At 35.4% G+C, this 21,134-nt stretch overlaps 1 protein-coding gene across 6 annotated transcripts in view; it reads right to left on the reverse strand.

The window, feature by feature from the left end:
• The window catches only part of LOC145678542 (uncharacterized), a 98,064-nt gene that overhangs the window by 35,056 nt on the left and 41,874 nt on the right, over positions 1-21,134 (reverse strand). For 4 of the 6 annotated variants that reach the window (XM_081748815.1, XM_081748816.1, XM_081748817.1 and 1 more), the window contains one exon: positions 5,108-5,305. The exons of the other annotated variants lie outside the window; for them this stretch is intronic. In XM_081748815.1, coding sequence (XP_081604941.1) covers positions 5,108-5,282 — 175 coding nt within the window. In that variant the 5' untranslated portion in view covers positions 5,283-5,305. The remainder of the gene's footprint in view (positions 1-5,107; positions 5,306-21,134) is intronic. 6 annotated transcript variants of the gene reach the window in all.

Below are 21,134 nucleotides of genomic sequence, written 5' to 3' on the forward strand. Positions count from 1 at the left end.
ATAGACACCAGCAGATGGTTTTCGTCTGCTTCGCATCTCAGTGTTAGATATAAAGCAGAAAGATCAGATAAGCTAATGTTCACTTTTTCTTGTACTGTCTCTGAACTGGACGTTCCTTTCCAGCTTTTCTATATTAATAGAATTTTCTTCCTTTCAAAACAGTTCACTTTGAAAGAGTGTTTTCACTACAGAACACCACTGATAGATATACATGATAAATGGAGGAAATAACTTATTTAATCTTGTATCACATATATTTAATGTGACATACAATCGATCATTCCCTCCAGTTATCAGATATAGCAGTGAAATTAAACCGTTTATCCTTAAAATAATCTGAATACTACCATCCATTATTACAATTGTATAACAAAATGGAAGAAAAATAACAAGAAGAAAAATAATCTAGTCTGTGGTTGCTTTCGAAATTTCCAGGTAGGTGACTTCAAATCGACTAGTTAGCTCCGTCGTCGTGTGTTAGAGGCGCTACTGTCGCCAAGTTTCCAGTTTTTCGCTGAGTTTGCGGTCTGTATATTCTAGTCTGTGACCGTGGCGTCCTTCTGATTTTACCAACGCGGCCATGTTTGCACTTAATAATAAAGATAGAACACGACAAACTTTATAATAACATATTCATTTTATAAGCGATGGTTTGTGGGCCCAAGGGGCTATACCTAAGGCGCGTATGCTTCTTACGGGAAAAGAAGAACAATCATTTCCTTCTTAGGGGCGAAATGGTTCAAGGGAAAGAGATATAAGCATAGGGACCAAATCTGCTTCTGAGTGACCATTTGTAGGAGGGGCCCTAAGCTGTAGGCGCAATGATTTGCTTGCCGGAGACCAACGGCAGGGCCATAGCGACAATCTTATTTTCCATGGTCGTTCTCTAAGGTGATGTTATTTACATCAGTTAAAAATAAGATTAGAAAACGTTTACAGAGGAGGACAATGACGTCCCATTATAGAAACTACAAAGAGAAACTTACCCAGCATATTAGAACACGACCCCTCCAACTCTAGGTGCTTCATCATATTTATACACCAATTACTAAGGTCGCTTACCAAAAGTGCTACGTTAGTTCACATTTACAGGATTCACCACTATGTGCTGTAAAATTATACATGTGGCAAGTAAAGTTTATTATTGTACCGTGGTAAGATCATGTTAGTAGCTCAGATTATGATTATTAAATGCTAAACTAAGGGATGTAAAATATGAGGATGAAAACTGATGTCCAACACGGAATTTAAATGTAAACGGTGATGTTTGAATTTAAATAAAATTCAAATGTTTCAATTTTATTAAAAAATGTGACTAGTTGGAAAGGAGAGGTGAAAAAAGAAAGGTTTAAATTGTAATGCAAAGGAAGAGCACTAGCTGTCCTCATCCTCTGGAATGATGAATGTATCTTCCCGGTGTCTTCTTCATGGTGGAAAATGGAGAAACTGAAGCTACCTGACAACTGAAACCCAATCCTGTCAAGCTGCTAGGAACGTTGAATCAAATCTTCACGCTGCTAGGGCCATGGATGTAGTTCACATCTCTGCACAATCAACTAGATATCTTGACAAAGAGTTTCTGCGGTGATGAACCTTCAGAATGGTATTCAAAAGTACGTGGAGCTAAACGTGTCCAAAGGAATGGTCTCTTCTTTACTCGATGTAACCTCTATCGAATCTTCATGGTGAATATCCCGTGTCTTCCGTGGTTTTGTTGAACAGAAAGCGCTACCCTTGTGTTATGAACGATTAAATATCAGGCTACGGTGAGGGGAATGCACAAACGCATGAAAGGAAACTAGTCTTATTTATTACCAGCTTTGGTAATCACAATGATGAAATACATGCTTATTCAAACTGTCTGTGAATGTACTTCAAGAATAAAGTTCATCAAACTGGTGATTTCAATAATTCCAATAAAATTTAGTTGTAGAATGAGAATAAACTGATTAAATTACGGAGATTAAATTTAACAAATTATAACAGAGGTGCACATGACATGGGTTACTTCACATTATTATGGACGTGCACGTTTCAGAGCTCTAAGTATTCATTAGGTAATAATGTTTTAAATGAAATAAGTCAAACCGGCCGGTATCGGACATACATGTAAATATAATGTAAAAATGAAAAACATGTTTTTCTTTAATTAACGTATATTTATATTTGGAGTGTAACTACGGGAGGGAAATGGGGGACTGAGCCACCAAACAACTTCCTAACCCCTTAAGTTTGACTGTGAGGTGCCTATTTAAACATGTTTCCTATAGCAAATGACGAACCCTTATAATAAAATGAATGGAAAGTCCTTTCTTTACACGGGGAGAATATGGTTTAATGAATATAAAACCGGAAATGAGAATATTGTAAAATGTATCCCTCTTTTTCCTTTTAGAAGCGGAATTTGGAAAGGTTTAGCAAATGTTCAGTAATTTTTTCTACTATAAATTTAAATATCTAATTTCACGCCTCGGATTTATGCGAATACGCATATTAAGCACTGCCAGAATAATGAATATCAAATGTTAATACTACAAATTGTCTACTTTAGGAGTTGAATTTTTGATAAGGCTGAAACATGTTTTCGATTAATTTAAATTAGAAATTTCTGTACCAGACTTTTCACCTCAAACTTTCGTGTGAGCATATTGTACGAATACTCTTATAGAAAGTGTTCCCGTTCCCCATTAGAAGTGGAATTGTCGAAACATGTGTTCTCTTTTTTTTAAAACTAAGAGTTAAGAAACTGAATTTCATACTTCTAAATTAAGTGAATCCTATTATTTACCATTTTCGTAATAAAATGTCGCAATTTGCAAAATAGAAATTGCTCCCCTTTTACCCATTTAAGAGCGGAATTTTCGAAAAATGCTGAAACACATATACCATTAGTTTTATGCGAAACTCATATCCCAAATTCTATTTTCCTAATTCGAAACATTTCCTTCTTGGAAAAAATATTGAACCTTCCATTTACCTGACTCCCTTTCCATCCTTCCTTATTCCTTGTTTTCGTGACAGAAGTTTCCTGTCCCGATTTTATGTTTCTATCCACAGTATCATTGCCTTTATGGGCTCTTCCGTCAGAAAGTTTATCTTCTCTCAGTATACGGAGGTAAGGCGAATACATTCCTTCTACAACTATTGCAAACTACTACTTATTTTCTTCATCATATACTACCACTATTACTAATGCTACTGCTACTACTACTACTACTACTACTACTACTACTACTACTAATAATAATAATAATAATAATAATAATAATAATAATAATAATAATAATAATAATAATAAGGCAGATGTGCAGTTATTCTTGCTCCAATTTATTAAAATTAATGATGCGTTGCTGCTGTTTTACTGAAACCTTTATTAATTAAATAAGATTAAAATCATAAGGGATTTTAGGGGAACTTCACTCAAATAAAACTCACCCTCAAAAGTAAACTATATCTTCCATATATATCCATAACAACTAATTTAGGCAACAATTGTTTAGTTATGGCATATTACGAAAAATCAGCAGAGTCGTTTCTGAGAAAATTGTCTGGATGAAACTAATTTCCAAGAGCAAACTGTTACTTGTGGATTTTTTCAGACGAAATAATTTGTCTCGTATTGTAAAATTGTTAATCGAACGTTTATTATGAACTACGAACAAAATCAACAGAGATCTTCTTGAGATAATTGCCCAAAAAATAAGAATAATCTGGATTTTCTCAAGAGAAACGAGTTATGTCATATTGTCAAGTTAGTGATGAAACATATTTTTATGAAGTATAAATAAAATTACATTATACTTTAATTACAAAACAGCACGAAAACATTCATCCCCTAGAGTACTTTGCTAGCACTAGACATAACTATCCCTTGTTGACTTTCTTCAGAACAAAAAACTTATTGCATATTGAAAGGTTAGCAATGAAATATTCATTCATGAAATATGAACGAAATCGCCTGTGTCGTTCCTAAAAAAATCGTTAAAAAAAGTACTCACATTTCTAAGAATAAATCACTCTTCCTAGAGTTGTTCCAGAAAAGAGAGTCATATCACGGTATAAAGTTGTTATGATCCACGTAATTTAAGCAGAATCATTATAGCTGTTTTTGAGAAAATGTGAAGTTTTCGTATTCATCCATAAGTAAAATAAATATAGTTTTCGCGTAGGGACATTTTTTAAAAAATGCACCAGGGAATCTTATGAAAATCCTAAAGTATATTTTTGCTGGTCTGTTGAACGATATGGGAGCGAATATGTTTCATGAGAAGAACAGAGAGACAAAAACTTAAAAGTCACATTTTCCACATGTAGGGTCCATGAAAGGTGAATATCTATTGAAATCTCAAATTCTGTTTATTTTTCGCAATACCATATTTTCTTCTTTCCTGTCGTCTCTTGAAAGTAATAGTAATTTAACACAATATTTTATGTCAAACAGGCTGAATGCGGTGGATGTTAATTGTAAATGAATAATAATGGAAAACATTAAAGATTTTTCATATATTAAATATGCCAATTTTACTTGCACAACATCGATGACCTACTAATGACTAACTTTATGAATAAAATGAAATACCTATTTAAATGTCAAGATTTTCCGTACAAACGCAAATATTTTACGATTGAGTTGAGTTGATTTTGTAAATTTTAGGGGTCTAAAATTTTCCATCCCACGTTATGCCGGTTAGGCTAAAGAAGACGGTAGTGATGAGAAATGAATTAACTGGTAGAATGAAGAAAGTGGGAGGAAATGGGAGAACCGTAGGAAACCCATGCGCACTCTGTTTGCCAACCACAAAGTTCACTTGGCGCGAGCTGGGATGAAACCAAGGACCCCATGCACCAGACGTGAACGCTCTACCACTGAGCCACCGCGACCCTTTGAGTTGATTTTGAGTTTAACGTCCCGTTCAGCAGCGAGGCTATAAGAGACGTGGACCTACTGATTAACGTAGAATCCGAATCACCTAAGCTCCCGCCGGGAATCAAAACTGGGTCTCCCACGCCAAAGACTTTTATCGTATTGAAAAGTATAGAGAAATAGAGCTTTATTTTAAGTCGCATTGCAGTAATTTAAAACTATATATACCATTTATGATCTTACCATTTTCGTTTCCTTCCCTTTTCGCAATTACTGCTTCTCCTACTTCTTCATTAAACTCCTCATGACCATATAATACTAAAGGAATTTTTCTGGCACTTTCATCAGATGGAGCAGCACTGCCACTCACGCTATACGATAGGATTAGAATAAACGAAACAATGACATTCTTCTTCATGTTTGATAGTCACAACTTGTAACCTGAAAATAAATTGGTATTTTACAGTAAAAGTTTAACGGTTGGTATACAATTTTATCAAAACTCAAGTTGCTGGGCACTCATCAATAAAATATGAGTATATTATATACAACTTTCATGTATATTGTTCTGTATATAGGTAAATATCTTTAATTGTTTTATAATAGCTCTCGCAATTTAACTAAAATAAAGGAAATACAATATAGTTTGGTTTTGTATCTGATTTATTTTACATTAATACTTTTTGAAATATACAAGTCACAGAAGAATATATCTTGTGAAGTGAAGATGATGGCTACAGTTATATCCTACAGACCTAAGTAGTATTTTAGCATTAGTATGAAATTCAAATACATACATTCGTATTAGGTTAATAAACAAAATTTTTAAGTGTTTTAATTTAATCTTAAATTTAGTTTTACAAAACATGTAATAAATAGAAGGCCGAACTAATAGTTTATACACTTTAATTGAGAATATACATACAGGATGTTAATGAACTATACCGACAAACTGTAAGAGGTGATTCCTTACATCAAAATAAGAGAAAAAGTTTATATGGACCTATGGCGGAAAGTGCATAGTTTCAGAGCTAGGGATGTCCAAAATCGCGAAAAAGCCAAATTTCAAGAGGCTCCATTTCGAATTCGAGAAACTGTGAATGATGGTCCTTACCAGCGTAAAGGAAACCACTCATACACAATCCAAATATGCATATTTCGTCAATTTCCAATAGGTGTACATATTCCAATAGGTGTAGTATTCCGTACAGGTTGTAATTCTCAGATATGTTGTCAATAAAGTTTCCACATATACCCTGATTTCAAGTAGGGTCCAAATAGGGTCCAACCACAGTAGGGTCCATAGCCAGAGAAAGAGAATTGTCAAATGTGCTCCCTGTTCAGAAAGCTACTTCTTCCCGTGTGAGTGTTGTAACGATCGTTACGATGGGTATGGAGAGAGGACAAGATGAAGAAAAAGAGAATAAAATAAGCTATTGTTAATGTAAAGTATGCTCTCTTCATGAAAAGAGAATGTTAGTAATTATCTGTCAATGTTTCCTTACTTTGTCATTGTTTTCTTTAAAAAAAAGAAGAAGAAAAAAGAAAGAGTAAAAAGAATGTAAGAAGCTCGATCAGCTGAGTTTTGTAGATAAAGAGAGAGAGGGGAGGAATTTTGGTTGTATTGCCTCAAGGTGTGTATTCTCAGCTGCGGCAAGTGACCTGCCAATAAAGGCAGAATACCTATGATGATGATGATGCCTCAAGGCCGATCGCGTGTTGCGTGTGTCTCACCTGACGCTATGGTAGCGCCGATTGGTTTCGTGGGTTCGCTCGTTCCTCGTGGCAGCGAACTGACCGTTGAGTGTTAAGAGAAGGAGGATGTCTTGGACTTGTAGTTCGGAGCAGGAGAAAGACTATATCTTGATCGCGTTCTATATAGTCGAAAGAGTACTTTACTTAATGGGACGTTGGATTCAATTTCGTTTCATTCCAAAGTTTTTGTGAAGTTTCATGACGGTGCGGAATTAGAATAGAAATGAGAATAAGAAGTTTTCGCTGTCCCTTTGTTCTGTGAAATTTTCTAAAAAGAAGTGCTGTGGAAAGATTAGTGTTACTTCATGCTGAAGGTGATAGTGCATTGCAGATTGAGCCCAATTGTGTTTTTCAGTGAGTGGAGTTTCTTTCCATTTGACACTCTTTATGTTTAATTTAATATTTCTGACTCTCGTTTTATTGCCGTGCTTGTGCCTTGCGTATGAGAAAAAGTCATATAAGACATATTTGCCTAAGTCTGGCACGATCACTGAGTTTCCCTATTCAAGGAAAACCCTAATTGATATTGTTAAATTTCAGTTCCCAGATTGGTGGAATGAGAACGGGGGAAATTCGTGAATGCACTGGTAGAAATATCCCACTTCTGACGGTGGTTGCATTCCAAAGGATTGGCATGTCCAATTACGTAGTACTTGTTTTTATGTGCTACTTTGGGAATTTTGCTGAATGGTGGAATGGGAATGTAGAAAACGTAAGTGCGTATGGTGTCTAACCTTTGGTTTGTTCATAAAAGGTTTGTTCCCACCACCTTGTAAAAGTTCCTTTTTTATTATTTTCGTAAGTTGCTATTTAGTAAAATAATGGAATGCGGATGTGGGATGTCACAAGGCAGAAAATATTTCAAACTGATAAAGAGAGAAATATCAGTCCTGGTTATGTTTTCATTGGGCTTAATTACAGAATGGTTTAGAATTAAGTTGAATTGTTCAGATTCAGTTGTAACAGTTCCAAGGGAATGTTGCGAAGTGTAGTGGTTGCATGCTGACTGGAAAGAGGAAGTTTTTCCTATCTATACGAATGGACTAAGGTTTGTCAGAACTTCGATACAGCTTAATTTGACAGCACAACAATAACCAATTATTCTCGTTTCCCTTTCAACTTGGTAAAGTCGACATGCAGTCCCAGGACAAGCATATGAGGAGGTAACTATAGAATTGAAAAAGACGTGAGGTGAGTGTTAAATTATTTAATTATTAGATAGTTGTCCTTGGTGTGTGTTGTTTGTTCGTGGGTTGTGCATTCGTTTCCATTGTAGGTCGTTTAGGTCTAAGACGTTTCCGATTCTTCCGTTGTAATCTAACCGCGTGATAATTCAGCATTTAATATTTTGGCTGAGAGCCATTATTATTATTCATTTTTCATATTTATAGGTATATTCGTATATTATTGATGTAATCTTAACTTGTTTCGTATCCTGAATATTGAATATAGAGAACATTTGGAATCTTGGAATAATATTGAAAGATTTAGCACGAATTTTGGATGAGTTAGACGTACGGGGTGAGACACTGCTATAGCGTTGTCGTTATTGAATTCTAATTAAAGTAATTTTTCACTTTAATATTTGATATTTAAATTTTCTCTTGGCTTAAATTGAATTTAGAATTCAATTCCCCCCCCCAGAATTTTTGATTCCTTTGAATTATTAGTACATGAATGATTATTATTACTCGAGATACAGAGGCATTACAAAGAATTGTTCTCTCTCCTTATTATAGCTTTGAATATTGTTAAATATTGAAAACTTTAGGTATGTTTTGAAAAACTTTAAGATTAAACTCATTAATGATTATTACCACTTCACTGAATATTGAAGAATTTAATTTGAGATTGGAAGTTACTGCATATTACATATTTATCGACGGAGAATGCTTTATTGCCATTAGATATCTGATAAATCAGATATCAATTGTAAATATATTGTTAATAAAATTGTTAAGTTGAATTGTGTTTGTTCTCATTTATTAGACATAAGTATATTTTGTTATTTGTGTGGTATTTATTGCATTATTAGATAAATGCTGAATTATCTATTACTGTCTGAATCCTGCTCTGAATATAGTCGAGAGACGTCCGCTCTCGTAGATCCCTCTGTAATTGGCTGAGGGTGTTGTTGACGGATCAACATATCTTGCGACCACATTATCCATGTATCTTGGCCTCTTGGCAATTACTCTGGCTTTAACGGCGGATGGGAACGCTACAGTCAATGTGGTGTTGTACAATTTATTTTATCTTTTTTTTTCTTATTTTTAGCACTTGTTGTATTGTTTAAATGCTTATCATTTACCTTGTGAAAAAGTATCGTAGTCTAAGGTTGGAATACTTGTAGAACTGATATTTAAAAATAAATAAAAGATTATTATCATGGAAACAGGTTTCTGTGTTGTATTCAGAAAACAAAAAAGAGTTCTTTGCTAAATTACAAGTTAATCCTTTATTGCACGAATTATGATAATTTTGGTCGTGTTGAAATTATTTTTCTTTTTTCTCTCTTCATAAACTACGTAGATAAATGTAAATAATATCCAATAATATGATTTTTTATGGTTTTACTTCTGGGGTATTAAATAACAGAATAGATATCATGGTTGTATTCAGTCCTTTTTCCAGAAAAAGTGTTCCGGGGAGCACACGTAGTGTTCCGGGGTTACTGCTGGTACTATTTTATTCATTATTCTATTATAAACGTATTATTTTGGTCTCGTCCGGGGTGGCACTCTCAGAGCTTCGGGGGGCAGTGCCCCCAAAAAAACATGTCTGAAAGAAACACTGGTTGTATTACACTAGTGAAAACAGAGTTTCGTGTCAATATCAGAAGAAACCATGTGATATGGAAGACTGTGACACAATAACTTTTTTAATGTTAAGAAAACAAAACAAAGTTTTATGAAAAAATTTGTAAGTAACAAATATGCACCTTTTGTGCTTTCTATATGATCTTTGACGCTCTCTGACACTTTCTGTCCGACCTATTCCACTAGACGAAAACTGTGTTGTAGAAAGCTTAACTCCAGTAGTGGCATAATTTAGTGCCACATGGCATCAGCGTGCGCTATTCGCTAATGTACATATTTTAAGAATATCATTATTATTGTTATTGATTCACTATAATGCCAATTGGCATCAAAATGTCTTTTAGGGTTAAAATACCAGGTGTATTCGTTAATACAGTACATGTTGGTTCTCAGTCTCCGCACAACTGTCATTCTTACTGTCATTTCCTCGTATTGTGCTCAGCCAATATGGCAATTTTCTTAAACTTGGTAAATATTTTCCCTAGTTTTTCCATGATTTGGAACGGGCCTTGGTTTTACACATTTTGATGTAATAAAGTCTTCAGTAAATGTGGTTCTCCTTTTAATTGCATCATTTAACCTATAACTGTAAGCGACGTTATTCTTGTGGAAGCCCAGATATAACCATTAACTGGAGACCATATGCCATGTTGTAAAGAAAACGTGTAAAATTGTGAATTCGGAAAAAAAATTTTGGTTTGCACTAATGATGTGGTATGGTACAGTGTTTATGGTGTACACTCATATGGGACCTGCTTTTCTCTGTGGGACCATGAATGGGGAGAACTATCAAGTTGTGCTGCAGGAAAAAAATGATCCCCTCATTGCTAAACTAAGAAGGGGAAATTTCCAGCATATTTCTAAACAAGTTGATGCGCCTCTGCACTACACTATATGTGTTCGACAGTACTTCCATGATCAGTTCCCAGATCACTAAATCCGACAATGAAGATCTTGAAGTACCAATCCTCTGGTATCAAAAGAGAATCAAAATCTCACACATCTTACACAAATAATCATGAATGTATGTTCCTCTTTGTCGCCTGACGTATTAGCGGAATTGAAAGAAATGCCTTGTATTATGTAACATGAAACACGAGCTTATCCTCTAAGATTATAATTAAGAAATTTTCAGGAGCATTAATTCCGAAATGACTTTTTTAGAGCTAAAATAAGTGCACAGGCGTATTTGTGGTAAAATTCTAGCCTTAAATTATATAACATGACCCCCTTTGCATTTGAAATTTCGAAGACCAATCAAAGATGCCCGCCATGATATCTGATAGCACCATTTGATGTGTCAGACCACCTCCAAGTTTCATCATTTTCCCTCAACCCATTCTCAACACACAAGGGTGGTGAGAACTTTTGTTTTACCATGTGCGAAATCTCTATAGTAGGTAGATTTTAAAATCTACCTAAAAAACTTATTACAACCACGAAAGTACTTATGAGAGTTACTGCCAAGAGGGTATAATAAAACGAGGTCGTTATATAAAATAAGTTGAGAATTACTGATCTACACTGAAATATTCGTTTTATATATATATATATAAAGGCCTTGTGACCATCTTAAACATAAATTAAACATAACTTTCTTACAAGGCTGTCTATATTCTTTATTATAAATTAACGAGAAATATTACAGTTTCGGAAGCATATCACTTCCTTCTTCAGACTCTGAAGAAGGAAGTGATATACTTCCGAAACTACAACAATTCTCGTTAATTTATAATAAAGAATATAAACAGCCTTGTAAGAAACTTATGTTTAATTTGTGTGAAATATTCGGTTCCATGTCAGAAGAGCCCTGACAAAAGGACGAGGACAGAAAGGCCTGAGTCAATACAGACCTCGTCAAAAGGACCCGGGTCAAAAGGGCCCCACGTCAAAAGGGCCCGGGTCAAACAGGCCCCGCGACAAAAGGGCTCGAGTCAAAAGAACACGGCTAGAAATGGTCCCACGGACAGAAAGCCTGGAATCAAAACAGGAGTGGAAATTAAAGATTCACGATTGGATAGTGTCCCATTACAAGGGAACATCCTATATTGATAGTAGCAGTGCCTAACCAAACAACGCGCAATTGATAGAGGAGTGAAGAAAAGTTACAAATACGAAGTTTTACGGGCAGACACCCAGAAACACAGGAGATGCAGACGTAAGAAGGATTTAGAGTTGAGTTGAGTTGATTTTAGTTTAGCGTCCCTTTTAGCAGCGAGGCTATATGAGACGTGGACCTACTGGTTAACGCGGAATCCGAACCACATGAGCTCCCGCCGGGAATCGAACCCGGGTCTCCCGCGCCAAAGGCGCGTACGCTGACCGCTTAGCCACGAGGGAGCTCAAGAAAGATTTAGAATCCCGAGCAGATAGCAATGCAAAAGATATACTTCAAAATGATTAAAGTAATCAAAATTACATTTACACGACAGTATATTAAGCAAACATTGTATCTACGGACATGCTCGATAACACCATATGTAATTCAGTGTTGCCAACTGAGCACAAAATTAAGAATGATGTGTTGTCATGTTCTTTGATTTTCCCCAATATTATGTTTTACTCTCATTTCCACTGTCCACGTTCTAAACGAGCTAAGCTTGTGTAAGACATCTCACCAGGGCCGGATCTATGAAATATTGAGCCCGGGGCAAAACCTACCTCTTCCTCCTAATTTTGCATTGAAATGGCGCCCCCTACATACTTTCAACCGGCTGCGCCAATGAACAAATGCCCTGAATTGACCCCCTAGATCCGGTCCTTCATCTAGTTTAATGTAGGATTCCAACTAAAACTATGCCTCAATCGGAAATCGAACATGTGCACCAGCAGCGAGCCTGCGGACCATTTGGTCGTCCTAGGGGATGGATCATTTCAGCTTATGTGCTGTGTTTTCGTACTATTCTAACGTTTTCCTTTGGCAACAAGGCTTCGACACTATGCTTCGTCCGTTAGTTTTGTACTTCAGTGATTATATTCTTGTTTGTGGTCTCATATTTTGGTTTTAACTAGTTCAAATCGTGTACTGTATGAATTTTTCTACATCTAAGATTCATATAGGAATTCATATAGGCATATCCTCAAACGTTGGCAACACTGTACATCAAGATTTCACAGGTAGATTTTCTAGATGTTATAACTTGTGCCATTTAACAAAACTTTGTGCTAAGTTAGCAACACTGCATTTCATATGATGTTATTCAGCATGTCTGTGGGTATAATTTTTGCTTAATATATTGGTGTGTAAATATCATTTTGATTACTTTAATCATTTCGAAGTTCTTCCTGTGTCGTTGGATCTTTTGCATTGCTATCTGAAAATGTTTCTAGATCCTTCTTTGTTCTGTAACTCCTGTGTTTCTGGGTGTCGGCCCACAAAACTTTGGATTTCTCACTTTTCTTCCCTTGTTCCCTTGTTAGCAAGTAGAAGCGTTTGTAAAACAGAATGAAGAATATCAGAGGTTATTAGCAACAAAAAGGAAACTTGAATGGTGATCTTAATTTTGATTGGTTGCTGTTTATTCTGCAACAATCTCAATCGCTTAAGTCAGTTCTCGATGAAGGTTTGCTTTCACCAGCGCCTCTCTGAGATTGTATTCTCGAGATATAGTCCAATTAGACTTTATCTATTAATGACTGTTCCCTTAGTTCTAAAATTCCATTTCTGCCCCTGAATCAAAGTATAGAAACACATATTATATGAATAATATTCTCTTGAAAACGTTTGTTTTATTTTGCTGTAAGAACATACATGTGGATCTCCATATAAGGTTAGTCAAAAGTATTGGGACAGAACAATAATAACGACACGCGTGGACGGAGAAAAATTAAATGTTGCAATTGGTATTATTGCAAAAAGTGCATTGATTTGGAGTGTGGTCACCGTGGAAGCTATCTTGAATTGCGCTATATTGCAAATCGTACATTTTTTAAATGGCAAAGGTTATGATTTTACACTATAATTTAGGCTTTATATTCCCACAAATGAGAATGTGAACTCATTTTTGACACAAAGCCATCTGTTTATGAAACGAGGTGTTTTACATATATATCATAGAAAAAAGTATGACGACAGGGTAGTAACAGAGATACGTAGACAAAGGAAAAGCAAATGTTACTGGTTGATATTGATGTTGAAACTGCGTTAAATGATCATCGCGGCCAACTTGAATTCCGCATATTATATATCATTCAATATTTTTAAATAGAAAGGAATATTTGTGTCATATCAATTTAGGTTAGAATCTTCCTATAAGAGATAATCTGAACCGACTTTTGATCGACCGCTATTCATTTACGAGATAGTGTGTGCTACGTTTGACATTTGTTTCTAATAGAAGAAAGTATTGGTAAGGCAAGTCATAAAGAGGGCTTTATTGCGTTCTTAACGTTTCTGTTCGTTTGCTTGCGTTTGTAAAATATTGTGAAGTTACCACATATGTTAATAGTAAGTATAACATATTTTAGTAGTAAGTATATTTGTGGTTAATTGTTACTTTACGACTATAAAACAAAAGAATACTCTTAATGTGCAGTTTTGAATATTCAGTAGAGCTCAACGACTTCGTTCAAATAGTAGTAGGTGGTAACAATGTTTTGTCTGGTCAGTGTATTCTACCATGTGGAGTTAATACGAGAAGAATATAATGCTAGAATTGCCAGAAAGAAACCATGTATTATCCAAATTAAGAAATACAAAACACTTAAAGTTTCTAGAGCTTTCGAAGATAAACCCAAAAATTCGTGGGATTGTGTTGTTTATCGACGAATTTAGGTTAAACCTGCATGGATATGATGATAGAATAATAGTTTCTCGACAAGTAAATGCAGAGAAAAATGTCAAGAAATTCCATCCTACTGTAAAATACGGAGGAGGAAATGTAATGGTTTGGGTTATGTATGTTCGCCAGACGTTGGAGAGTTAGTGTGTATTGATGAGATTCTGATAAAAGAAATATATCTTAACGTACTCAGGACACATCTTCACCAAAGTACAAAAAATTGATAATGAGGAAAACTTCTAATTTTATCAAGATATTGATCCCAAACAAAGTACATGTTGTAAGGAAGTGATTGTTTTAAAACAGCCCAAAAATGCACGAAACTCCACGACATTTCTACATTAACGTCTTTAACACCATTGAAAATCTTCAGAACGAATTGCAGCGTAAGGTCAATATGTACGAGTTACGGTGAAAGAATATTTTAGAAAAGCGTCACGTAAAGCGTGGAACAACTTTCCCCACACTATACCGGGAAAGTTGTAACAACGATACCGAAATGCTTAAAGGAAGTTATAAATCGTTGTGTGTTTGCTATTAAATACTAACTGTATTAACTTGGAGGGGTAAAATAACTTTTGAGGACATTTTATAGTAGTTTGTTTTATATCTGAATATTTGTGTGATCAGCAATGTCCACATCCCCATTCAACGCAGTTATTGCAACAACAAACACTTGCAAAATTTGCTTTTCCTCCGCCACATTATTACTTAATTGTCCTGATACTTTTATCTACTACACACAAATGTCAAACATAGCACACCTACCTCATAAAAGGATGAGGATTGGTCAAGAATGAATCATATTCTCGTTTGTGGGACATTTCAAGTTTAAATTGATGTGCCAAACATACTCTTTTCCATTTAAAAATATTGTGTGATATACAGTATGGCGGAATCCAAGATGGCTGCCATTATCTACTCGCCTTCACTCAGTGCAGTTTTCGTATCAACACGCCCCTGCAACCTTTTACTTTCCCCGTCTACGTGTCCCGTTGCCTTTCCAGATACTTTGGTCTACTAGATACAAATGTCAAACGTAGCACCCTATCTCGCAAACAAATGAAGATATTTAAAAAATGAGTTCTTTTTGTCATCTGTGGAAAGATTCTGGCCTAAATTGATGTGTCAAACCTACCCCTTTCCATTCAAAAAATATTGTGTAATATCAAATATCGCGGAATCCAAAGTATTTGCCATGATGTCCATACCCCATTCAATGTAGTTTTCGCATCAATACCCATCTGCAAGTTTTACTTTTCCTCCGTCCACGCGTATCGTTATTGCTGGTCTGTCGCAATATTTTTACTAATTTTATATTTTTTCACGTGTGTGTTCTTTCAACACAAATAAGCCAGGTACTGTCCACAGAATATTTTTTTCATCTAAGTATTTTTATACTTCAGAGGCTTTTAGGCTACATCTTAGGCTTTTTTGACGTGCGACCTTTTTGTCGCGGGGCCCTTTTGACTCGGGTCCTTATGGCTGAGGCCCTTTTGAGTCGGGCCTTTCTGTTCTCGCCCTTTTATTCGGGCCCTTGTGACGTGACAGATAAATATTCTGCACCCTATACAGTGTAGTCTTAACCACGATAAACTAAATGAAAAGATCGAAATGAGCGAAAGGTCTTAACAAATAATTTATTACATAATTTTGATATGTACGTTTAAAATCATGTTTTAAACTGTTCAAAACTTTTTTCGCTTATGTTCTAAAACACTTTTAAAATATTTTGAACACTCTTTCATGTTTTAAACACATGTTTTGTTCTTTTTTTAGAAAAAACTGTGAATGATGATTGATGTACATGAATGATTGAAATGAGTAAATGAATGAAAATACAAATATTGATAAGATGAATAAAGTACGAAAGACAAAAAGCAAAATATTTAGAAGGGATAATCTCGTGAGGAAAATTAGACGTGTTTGAACGATTTAAAAACTAAGTCATCACTGTTACTTTGTTTAGTATATTTAAGCTAGGGATCACTTCTCAACAACGACATGTTGGTATGCAACAAAACTGAATATGTATATCAATTAAAGAGTAGTAAACAATTGCTAGCCCAACTATTACTTATACGCTATTCCAACAACAATGTATATATAAACATGAATATTTGTTTTATTTTGGTTTATTTCTTTGTGCATAACACAAACCAACATTGTTTTCATGATATAATTGTAATTTGGAAAAATGTTTTAGATAACTGTATGAGAGAGATCTTAGGCTATTTAGAAAAAATGTAATACACATCCTAAGGGAGAAGAAGGGATAGTTTATACTTTGGCAAATCAGAGTGACCCTCATGTTAGAAAAATAAAACAACTTATGAAAACAATATTAAAAATAATTGGACAAATACCAGGCTTTTCCAAAATTCCTCTTCTGTGGATAAGAAGGAAAACTATTTTATTTTAGTACTATCAGAGCTGGCGTGAGGGGGGTCAAACCGTGCCACCGCCCAGGGCGGGAAGTCCAATGGGCGGCAAAATTTGAAAAAGAAAAGAATACTATTAAAATATAATGCTTCGTATTAGGCCCACATAGAAAAATAAAATTGTGTTCACTTGCGAATGTAATTGAACTTACTTCACTCACATTCAGGAAAATACTCACTCAGGAAATTCAGAGCATTCCCCCTCATTTTCAATTATCAAACTACTAGCCACAGGTATTTCGTTAAATATTTCCCTAAGACTTTCGGCTAGGGTGGATAAGATTTTCAAGGTGTCTTTTATATTTTCTCTATTCAGCAATGTTCTAACACTCCATTCCAAGTATGCAAAAGGTACGTACACTCCCACATTAAAAGAACCATGGGAGAGCAAAATAAATACCACATTACTTAGTAAAAGATATCCAAAATGAAATTATTGAAATTCTTAGTGAACAAATTAAAACTAAAATACTGTCTTTGGTGAAAGCTGCAAAATATAGTATAATACTAGGGTATACGCCAGATATTTCTGGTACAGAGCCAATCAAGTTCAAATTCTGCGTAAGCTCAAAAGAAGGCTGTCAGGTATCTGGTTGTGTGTGATTATAAGATTGGGGTGAGGGGGTGGAAGCGAAAACGATTAAAAATACGTTTACCAAATACAGTACCGGTACTTGAACGGTTTGGATGAAGGGAAATTTTGTCCGGAAAAGGGAAATTCTGAAGCTTGTGAAGGGAAAACGGCTCTGAAGGAATTGGCATCACTGGTGGGAATGCATTTTTGTAGGCATTCCGTAGAAACGAGTGTGTGCGGGTGTTGTGCGATATTTTTTTCGTTTCGAACTGCAAATTGAAATACCCTAAAATGTTTCGCGGAGTAAATATTTATTTTAATGAGTTAAAATTTGTGTGTTCAGGATTATAGGCCTATTTGGTTTCTTCAAGAAAAACTTGGATTATTTCGCAGGTTTGTCAAGTGCATCTCTTTCCAACTTGTGGCGGCTATCCTAGGAAGGGAATGACTGTCCAGTTCGCATTCCGTCAGCTTTAACCTATGGTAGCATCGACGCAAACCAGCGAGGAGAGCGGGATGGGGGAAATACACGATTGTGCATGCGTGTTAGAAACTTTAAAAGGACGGTCATTTCATTCCTTTAGTTTTCAAGATAAAAAAGAAATAATTTCACAAGGACGATATACACCCGATCTGTCACACATACAAGCAAAAACAAAACGCTGTATTCGTCATTTTGATAAGCAACAGTAGGAAAAGACAGACTGGTTATTTGGTTGTAGGAAAACTTCAAAACTGCTGGCCTTGCCTGTTATTTTCAAACGAAAAAGGCATTTGGAATCAGTCAGGGTTTGATGACATGAATAATTTATATGTTGAATTACATCAGTTATTAAGAAAATATGATGAAATTTTAGACAACCATTTTCAAACAGCTACAGTATTTTCGGGACTGTCAAAACATTACAAAACGACCTGATTCAAAGCGTTGCCACTGTCATAATAAATGGAATTAAAAAGAAAATAGCTGGTTCATCTTTCATTTCTGTGATACTACACGAAACGAGTGATATATCATCACATTCTCAACTCTCAACAGTTGTAAGGTACATTCTTCCCGATGGAGAAGTTGTTGAACGATTTCTGGGTTTACAGATGTCAGATCAAATCGCACTGCAAGCGCTTTAGCACAACACGTTTTCCAAACCCTCGAGAAGTATGATAGTGGTTTAAAACTAGTCGCTCAGTGTTATGACGGTGCTGCAGTCATGTCTGGCGAAATTCTGGCCCTTCAGAAGAAAGTTAGGGATAAATATCCTGATGCATTGTTTATTCATTGTTTAGCACTCCGGGCTTAATTTAGTACTCTCCCAGTCAGTGTCGGCTATCAAAGAATGTAATTTTTTTTCATGACACTTAGTAGTTTTGCCTCTTTCTTTTCAAATTCCACAAAACGGATGGCATCTTTAGATTCAGAAGTTAAGAAGAGATTTCTAAAGTATGTCCTACTGGATGGAATTACAATTCAAGGTTTATTGAAACAATAGTAGAGTAGAGAAATGAGTTGACGAATCTGTTCTATACTATTTTAGATAATCCACAAGAGTGGGATAAAGACACATATCATGAAGCCCGGGGATTTGATTCTGTGCTTTCTGACTTTGAGTTTAACTTCTTGCTACTAACGTTCATGCTACGAAATATTTTGTTTAACGGGCTCCCTCTACGACGTACTCCAGACCAAGTGACTTGATATAAATTACTACATTAAAAAATGAAGGAAACAGAGGAAATTCTGAAAGTCAAAAGAAATAATTTTGATTCAGTATGGAACAATTGTGTCGCAAATGTAGGCCCTCCCAGGAAAAGACGTTGCACCAATGACGGTAGTGATATGAAAACATATTATCGTCGTTTATATTGTGAAATATATGATGACATATGCAGCCAGATTGAGCTTAGATTCAGTAATTTAGGAAAATTGACGTTTCTTCAGTTACTTGATGAATAGAACATACAGAAATCATCCCCAGATGCAGCATTTTCTCCACTGAAAGAAAGTTATGGCCAATACTTCGATTTTGCCCGGCTCAGAAGCGAACTCTGCGTTGCATATTCTACAAATGAATATTTACGAATGGGTGTTCCAAAACTACTTATCTATTTGAAAAGGACTGGATTGTCATCGTCTGCTTTCAAAGAACTCTATAAACTTTGTTGTCTGATTGCCACAATACCAGTTACAAGTTCTACTGCTGAACGCTCTTTTTCTGCACTTAGACGAATTCACACATTCTGCAGAAACACTCAAGATCAAGAGAGACTGTCTGATCTATCCTTGATACCAGGGCTGCCCACAGGGGGGATGTATGGCGCAAGCTGCGCCATTGAGAAGAATTTTGGGGGGGATTTTACTCTACTTTCGAACTAGCAATTTTACTGTCGGAATAGCATTAAAACACGATTTTGAGAAACTAATTTTCAAAAATTTTCCGGGGTGAACCCACGTACCCCCTGCTTCGATACTCGATGAATGAAGTACCGCGCAAGTAGCCGTATGAAAGGAAAGGTTGGTTCGTTTTAAGAGAGAAGGGCCGCCCACAGGAGGGATGAATGGCGCAAGTTGTGCCATCGAGAAAAAAATTGGGGGTAATAAAATAATTGGGGAAGAATTTTACTCTAATGTCGAATAAGTAATTTTGCTGTCGTTAGAATAACATTGGAACACGATGCGATTTTTTTCTTAATCTCGAGAATGAATCCCCAAAGTAGTTTGACATAATTGTGAGCTAGTGGTAACCATACAGACAACAACCAAGTTTCAAATCTAAATTTGAAGTGAGCCAATGAGTGTTTGTAACTGTTGTCCACCAGAACTTGGCGCCTATTTTTGTGATTTCAATTCTTTTTAAGGCCACTCGTACTTGGCTCTTTTACAGGAATGTTTTTAGTTGGATATCACTTCTTTTTGTATGCTAATTTCGAGGATAACATTTTCTTTTGATATCAAACTCAATAACTTGTAACTTGCGTCTTACTTTTCTGTACAAGGGAATTATATCAATATTTTGTAAAGAAAAAAATAATACTACTAATTGTAAAAAAAGAATACCTGTGCCATACACAGTGTGTAGAAGTTTTTATACCCTTCAATATCCTTATAGAACATATTTAGTATTGTACACTACCAAGACTACTAATAAAAGTAATGCCATTTTTATATTTACTACTGCCCCTACTACTACTACAAGCATTCTATAATACTACTACAGGAAATAAAAACAACAATTACTAGTACTATAAAAACTACTGCTACACTGGGCAATTGTTTTTAGAGGACGAGTTTTGAGGAGGGAAGAGATTATTAGTTTTGGGGGGAGTGCGCCATCAGCTTTGGGGGGGATGGGCACCCCTGCTTGATACCTATTGAAAAAAGCTGGTGAATTGCAACAAGCTGAAAATGATGATGAGTTTTATAATCGAGTGATTGAAGAGTTTGACAAGAAAAGGAGGAGAATAGATTTAAAATTTAAGTGAGGTAATGGATTTTATAATAGGTTGATTCAAGATTTTTTCATGAAAGAAATAAAAGACCTAAAATTTAAGTTACATAGTGAATTTTATGATCGGGTAATTGTACAATTTGACAAGAAAGGAAGAAAAAGAAACTTAACATTTAAATGAAGTGCTAAACAGTGGTGACTTTTTTTTAGCGATTGATTGAAGAATTTGGCAGGAAAGGAAGACGAATAGACTTAAAATTTAGGTGACATGGTGAATTTCATAATCGAGTAATTAACGAAGAATTTCTCAGGAAACGATGGAAAAATTTAAGTGACGTGAGTAATATTATGAAATATTTCAGTTATTTGTAGTATTAGGTACCATAACAATTGCTTCCCTCATTCCATAAGTCACCGACCGCCACTGCTATTGAAGATTCACTAACAAGATACAAGA

Source organism: Thermobia domestica, chromosome 2 (assembly GCF_964235325.1).
Source record: "Thermobia domestica chromosome 2, izTheDome1.hap1.1, whole genome shotgun sequence".
NCBI classification, from domain to species: domain Eukaryota; kingdom Metazoa; phylum Arthropoda; class Insecta; order Zygentoma; family Lepismatidae; genus Thermobia; species Thermobia domestica.